The sequence below is a fragment of the Pongo pygmaeus genome, chromosome X (genome assembly GCF_028885625.2).
Source record: "Pongo pygmaeus isolate AG05252 chromosome X, NHGRI_mPonPyg2-v2.0_pri, whole genome shotgun sequence".
Taxonomy (NCBI): Eukaryota; Metazoa; Chordata; class Mammalia; order Primates; family Hominidae; genus Pongo; species Pongo pygmaeus.
Genome location: NC_072396.2, coordinates 41858613 through 41865204, shown reverse-complemented (window position 1 = coordinate 41865204; position 6592 = coordinate 41858613). Strand labels below are relative to the sequence as shown.

At 39.0% G+C, this 6592-nt stretch overlaps 1 protein-coding gene across 13 annotated transcripts in view; it reads right to left on the bottom strand.

Annotated features, from left to right (window-relative positions):
* Positions 1 to 747: 747 nt before the first annotated feature.
* The window catches only part of USP9X (ubiquitin specific peptidase 9 X-linked), a 147363-nt gene continuing 141518 nt past the window's right edge, over positions 748 to 6592 (bottom strand). For 10 of the 13 annotated variants that reach the window (XM_054470706.2, XM_054470708.2, XM_054470709.2 and 7 more), the window contains 4 exons: positions 4351 to 4507; positions 3933 to 4193; positions 3172 to 3267; positions 748 to 1309 (listed from right to left, as the gene is read on the bottom strand). In XM_054470706.2, the coding sequence (XP_054326681.1) occupies positions 1172 to 1309; positions 3172 to 3267; positions 3933 to 4193; positions 4351 to 4507 (652 nt within the window). In that variant the 3' untranslated portion in view covers positions 748 to 1171. The remainder of the gene's footprint in view (positions 1310 to 3171; positions 3268 to 3932; positions 4194 to 4350; positions 4508 to 6592) is intronic. The other 3 variants (XM_063660268.1, XM_054470711.2, XM_054470710.2) reach the window with 1 other exon arrangement.

The following is a 6592-nucleotide window of genomic DNA, read 5'->3' as shown; positions in this document are numbered from 1 at the left end:
ATGGAAAAGGAGCTAGGACAATTCTTGCTTTCAAGTAAAATTGTGACTGAGCAGAAAATCAGCCAGCTATCTTGGTGCAGAGAGGTACTCCAAGTACCGTGGGGTTCTGATGACTTCCACGTCACTGGGATCCAACAGAAGGAAAGTTTTAGAAGATTCACCTAATAAACTCTACCAAAGAAACAAAACAAGCACACCAAATACAGTCTTCTATTATGCTCCAGCATCTTGGCATAGCAGATTTTTGCATATTTGTTTTAAATCTTTAAAAATTCCCATTACTGATACGTAAGTGTTCTTTATCCCACCCAGAGATTGAACTGTCAAACATTATATATAAGAAACATATGTGCAACTGAAAATAGCCTGTTTGTCACATTTCTCCCCTTGTTTTATATTTTAATATTCTAGGTGTAAGAAGTAAAAGCTCTGAGTAATACAGCTGTCACTTCTCGGACAACTGCTGTCATTATGGTAACTTTTTCCTCATTGGCTACACTAACTTGGTGTGAAGCCATGCTAAATGTTACAGCATAACTATAGCTTCAAAGTGATTAACCTAATATCAGAATAAAAAGGCAATGAAAAAAATCTAGAAACAGTGTTACATCACCAATTTTCCACATCAACCAAATAATTTAAAGGTTACCAGCCTTACATTGCTCATAGCAAAATTGACTCCAGTGGCAAAGAATTAACATGAAACTATTGGTGTGGCTGACATGGATGGGCTCTGTTTTGTTGCCGTTGTTGGTTTTTTTTTTTTTTTTTTTGTAAAGGAGCTGATCCAACTGCCATGAGGCAGGCAACACTGGTTGCAGAGTGCAGTGGGTATAACAAGAAAATTAACTTTTGTAGTTTGTGTAGATCTGTGAGTCTCATCAAGAAAAAAGTTTCTTAAGAATTAACAGTCAACATTAATATACTATATACACCTTTGCCATTTACACATTAGCATCAGGCCATTTATTACAAAACACTATACACTTTCCACTGCAGGCGGGTTATATATTGACAGCAAATTTCTGCAGATAAGACAGTGAATAAACTCTCCACTCCATGTTGATTAGGAATAGTTTTTCTAGTTTTAAATATTAGCCAGACACAGAAAAAGGTTGGACTGTAAGGCCTGGGTGCACAGTCTTGATGGAACCAGTTAATTATGTGCATTTCACTGATCCTTGGTTTGAGGTGGGGATACTTCTTCACTGCCTTCATAATTTTCTTGTGCTCGTTGGCCAGTTCTCTGAGGGTTGTTCATGTGATGTGCTGCTGGGCCTGTATATGGCTGTCCATGCACATGGTTATTCTGGGAAAGGAGAAGAGATCTGCATGTTAAAACTTTTCACATAGTAAAACAACTTCAAAATCATGGTCTGAAGTCTCTGGAAATGTATACTTTTATTCTTGGGACTTACTCTGTAAATACCCTTGGACTACTATAGTGCAAAGAAAAAAAAACAAAAAAACAAAAAAAGGGTTGAAAAACGTAGTGTAAATGCAAACCCCAAAACCCTGAGTAAGAGCAGTGATTGTGTAGGTCCACATAAATCTTTGGCCAAAGTGATTTTTAGTGCCAAAAATTATTTAGACTCAAGTCTGGAAAATAAAGGATTAACCCACTGTTGCTCTTGGTAAAAAATTTTCAGAGAATGATCTATGAGCATCTATTGACTCTTCTATATGCTAAATCCGATTGACTAACCATGATGTAAGATATACAGGAGCAGTAACCCTGAACTCACAATAATGCTGATTAAAAACAGAAAAATGTTCAAGATGATAAAGTAACCAGGCATGATTAACATAAGAGCTTTCTCAGGGTCAAAGAGTTAACCTTCCTTGTGGATTTGGTTCCTCAACCTTTTAAAATGTCTGAACCCTACAGTGCTCTCATTTTTCTGTACACGCTCCATCAGCCAAGCCAAGATTTTAGGCTTAATTTTTTTTTTTTTTTTGAGATGGGAGTTTCGCCCTTGTTGCCCAGGCTGGAGTGCAATGGTGCTATCTCGACTCACCACAACCTCTGCCTCCTGGGTTCAAGAGATTCTCTTGCCTCAGCCTCCCGAGTAGCTGGGATTAATAGGCATGCACCACCATACCCGGCTAATTTTGTATTTTTAGTAGAGACAGGGTTTATCCATGTTGGTCAGGCTGGTCTCAAACTCCTGACCTCAGGTGATCCACCTGCCTCAGCCTTCCAAAGTGTTGGGATTACAGGCATGAGCTACCGCGCCTGGCCAGGCTTTACTTTCTATAGATGAAAATAAGTATGCTGAATGTGTACTTCCTAACTATTCAAGTTTGCTTCTATGTACACAGTGAAATGTAAGAAAGAATGCCTGAAATGTTTCTCCAAGTATGGTTCCTGGACCACCAGCAGCATCACTTGGGAACTTGTTAGAAACTTGTACATTTCTTGTACTTGTACTTGTTAGGAACTTGTACATTTTCCAGCCCCTTGAAGACCTATGAAATCAGACACTTTGGGGTAGCATCTCTCTGCTGGAGCAAGCCTTTCAGGGAGACTCACGCCGCATCTCTCTGCTGGAGCAAGCCTTTCAGGGAGACTCACGCCTGTTCAAGTTTGAGTACCACTGCCTCACAAGAGCGGATTTAGTCACATTTTGGTTTCAGAAAGAAAAAGTTATCATTTAGAATGTTTCTTCATCTTATTTCTTTTGCTATTTATTTACTAGTTGATTTACTTTAATCACCTATGGAAATCTACCCAAATCCTTTTTTTTCCAGTGATTTTTACCATCACTGAAACCTGTGGCTAAGTAACCAAGGACTTCTTGCTTCATTGCCATATCTTAATAATGTTTTTGGAATCCAGGTGAAGATTTTACCTCACAGGAAATGTCACCACAATCCTTTGCACTAAACAATGATCATTTTAAGTTGACATAAATTCTCATACAGTTTTATTAACTACTAGAGCACAAGAAGGACACCTTCTTGACAAGGAAAACCCTACTGTGGTTAAGTTCAAACATGTTACACCATGACCCCCACTCCAAACCATCCCTGTTCTGATCATGTTCCCAAAGCTAGTCTAGATAATCCTACTTGTTACTTTGTAGTCACAACAAACAATTGAGCCATCCTCTAAAATTAAGCATAAAACCTAGTTCTAGGGGATAAAACCACAAACTGACTCCTGTTTACCTGTTGATACTGAGATCCAGGTGAATGGGGGTACAATGGGGCATCTTCAGGTGGAGGCGACTCATGTTCATCTGGAGCATCTTGGTCATCTGGCTCCTAATTTTGAATATTTCAAGATAAAAAATTATGTAGGCAAACTCAAGTTTATTTTTAACTTTTTCTATTTGAAATAAATTTTAAAAATCTACAAAACTGACCCATTAGCAACTTTTCTTTTACTGCAGATAAAGAACTTGGGGAAAAAACAAAAAACCAAACCAAACAAAAAACCTGATTTGCATTCTCTCAGAACTACTACATTTCAGGCAATTTCACAGAAATTTCTCCAAAAGAAGGCTCCCTTCGTTAGCTTAAAATGACATAGAATAAACATTCTTTTCTTTTTTTTGAGATGGAGTTTCACTCGTCACCCAGGCTGGAGCCCACTGGCATGATCTCTGCTCACTGCAATCTGCGCCTCTTGGGTTCAAGTCATTCTCCAGTCTCAGCCTCCCAAGTAGCTGAGATTATAGGCGCCTGCCACCACGCCCAGCCTAATTTTTCTATTTTTAGTAGAGATGGGGTTTCACCATGTTGGCCAGGCTGGTCTTGAACTCCTGACCTCAGGTGATCCACCTGCCTCAGCCTCCCGAAGTGCTGGGATTACAGGCGTGAGCCACCGTGCCCAGCCGAATAAACATTTTTCAAAACCCAAAACTTCAACATAATCTTTTAATAATATCATTAATACATAAACACTGGCCTATAAAATAAAGAATTACTTTGCTCTCTTCCATTTCTATCTGCTGCACACTGGTGGCTTTTTTTACCTCCTCTGGACAGAGTTCACAAGCTTTTGCAAGTGTCATCCTAGCACTATGTGATCTCTCCAAGAAATAACCATTTGATGTTTCATTGCTTTGCACTGGGGGAGACCAATTGTTGTAAGTGTACTGAGGATTGCCAGTATATGGTCTTCTTTCAAGTTCATCTCCAAGCCATTCCACCGCCCAGGTCCACTTTCTTTTAAGATCTCCATTGCCCTGCAAAAGAAAATAAAACCATATAGATAAGAGGATTTGGAATACTTCAAAGTTAACTTAAAATGACAACTCCAAGTTCTCATGATTCTCTTCTTTTAAAACAGAATCCTTAATTCTGATTAAGATTTCTACAAAATTATAAGAAAAAAATCCTCACCTGCAGGATTTGGTAAGCAACAGGACAGTTACTAAATAGAGCTACCATACATTTTATACACTGGTATGCTCTTTTTTGATAGTGATTCTTAGAGCGCTGGATTGTGTCAAACAGCCCATCTCGGTCATCTGGAATTCCTTTCAGTGCATTATGAATTCTGAAAGAGAACCAGATATAAAATAAAAACATCTAAAATCTAATAGCTAATATATACTGAGTACCTACTATGTGCCACTCAATAATGTCTTTCAGTCATTTAATCTAACATTAGACAATAGGTACTATTATTAAACCTTTATTTTTTATGTATTTATTTTTTTGAGACGGCCCGGGCTGGAGTGCAGTGGCGCCATCTCGGCTTATTTCAAGTCCTGCCTCCCGGGTTCACACCTCTCTCCTGCCTCAGCCCGACTACAGGTGCGTGCCACCATGCCCAGCTAATTTTTTGTATTTTTAGTAGAGATGGGGTTTCACCGTGTTAGCCAGGATGGTCTTGATCTCCTGACTTCGTGATCCGCCCGCCTCGGCCTCCCAAAGTGCTGGGATTACAGGCATGAGCCACTGCGCCTGGCCTTATTATTAAACCTTTTAACAGGTGAGAAAACTGGCACAGAGTTACACAGCTTGCCGAGGTTATACAGCTGCGGAGCAGTGTGACTCCAGAGTCTGCGCTCTTACTAACTTATTACCAATCCAAAATAATTCTGCCATGTATGTAATTTAAACACGTTACCTGAAGTGAATTCAGGACACTCAAGAGTAATGCAAACTTTAAAAAAGTTAATAACTAAGTTTATGACTGCTGTAGTCGAGGGTAATTTGCTACACATCAATACCTTTTACAAAACTGCATCTCTGAAGGCAAGTTAGGATTCAGTGACATAATTTGGAGGTACAGTATTTGAATTCTAATAATGAGAATACATGGCAGGTAAAGCATTTTGACAGGCAATAGTACAATTTGGCTGATTTGCCAATAACACAGGATTTCATTTCAGTTTCTCCCAAACTACAACAGAGTAATAATACACAGCCAACTAGTTCCTGTCTTTCCCTGAAATAACTAACTTAAAACATGATTGTAGGAGCACAAACATGCCTTGTTTCTTTTGTGTTAAAAAGATTATGTGCCAGTAAATAAAATGTGATGTATATCTATATCCATAAAACGAAATATTATTCAGCTATAAAGTACTGATATATGCTATAACATGGACTCTGAAAACATTAAGCTAAGTGAAAGAAGTCAGACACACAAATTGCATGATTTCGTTTTTACGAAATGTCTAGAAGAGGCAAATCCACAGAGACAGAGAGCAAATTAGTGGTTGCTAGTGCTAGAAGGAATGGTGAGTGACTGCTTAATTGGGTAGCGGTTTCCTTTTGGGGTAATAAAAAAAAAATGTTCTGGGATGGGCACGGTGGCTCACGCCTGTAATCCCAGCACTTCGGGAGGCCGAGGCGGGCGGATCACGAGGTCAGGAGATCGAGACCATCCTGGCTAACACGGTGAAACCCCGTCTCTACTAGAAATACAAATAATTAGCCGGACATGGTGGCGGGCGCCTGTAGTCCCAGCTACTCGGGAGGCTGAGACAGGAGAATGGCGTGAACCCGGGAGGTGGAGCTTGCAGTGAGCCGAGATTGCGCCACTGCACTCCAGCCTGGGCAACAGAGTGAGACTCCCTCTCAAAAAAAAAAAAAAAAAAAAAAAAAAGTTCTGGAATCAGATAGTGGTAATGGCTATACAACATTGTAAATGTACTAAAAGTCACTGAATTGTATACTTCGAAATGGTGAGTTTTGTTATGTAAATTTTACCTCAATTAGAAAACATAACCTGGACACTGAGAATTTAAAGACTCTAATGTACACTATGTATTTTACTTAATAGTATGTTTAAATTCAAAGTAAGATTTTTTTCCTCCATCAAATGCATTCATGATTTCCAAACAAAACAGACTAGTTCAACAATTTTGCAAAGCTTAATCATTTCAGACAAATCAACCACGTTCAGGCCCTCTTGCTGTTTCATCTGAAACACTACATATAAATTGCTTTTACCTTCAGTTTTTTCAAGTAACAATGAAGTGCTAAATCATTATTTCTGCCGCATCATATTTTCTCCCCATTAGCATCAACTGTCCTCAAATGCCATTTTTATTAATACTATCTTTCACTTGCCTTATTACCTGATGCCAAGCAGTGCTGGGCACATGGTAGACACTCTATAAATATTTGA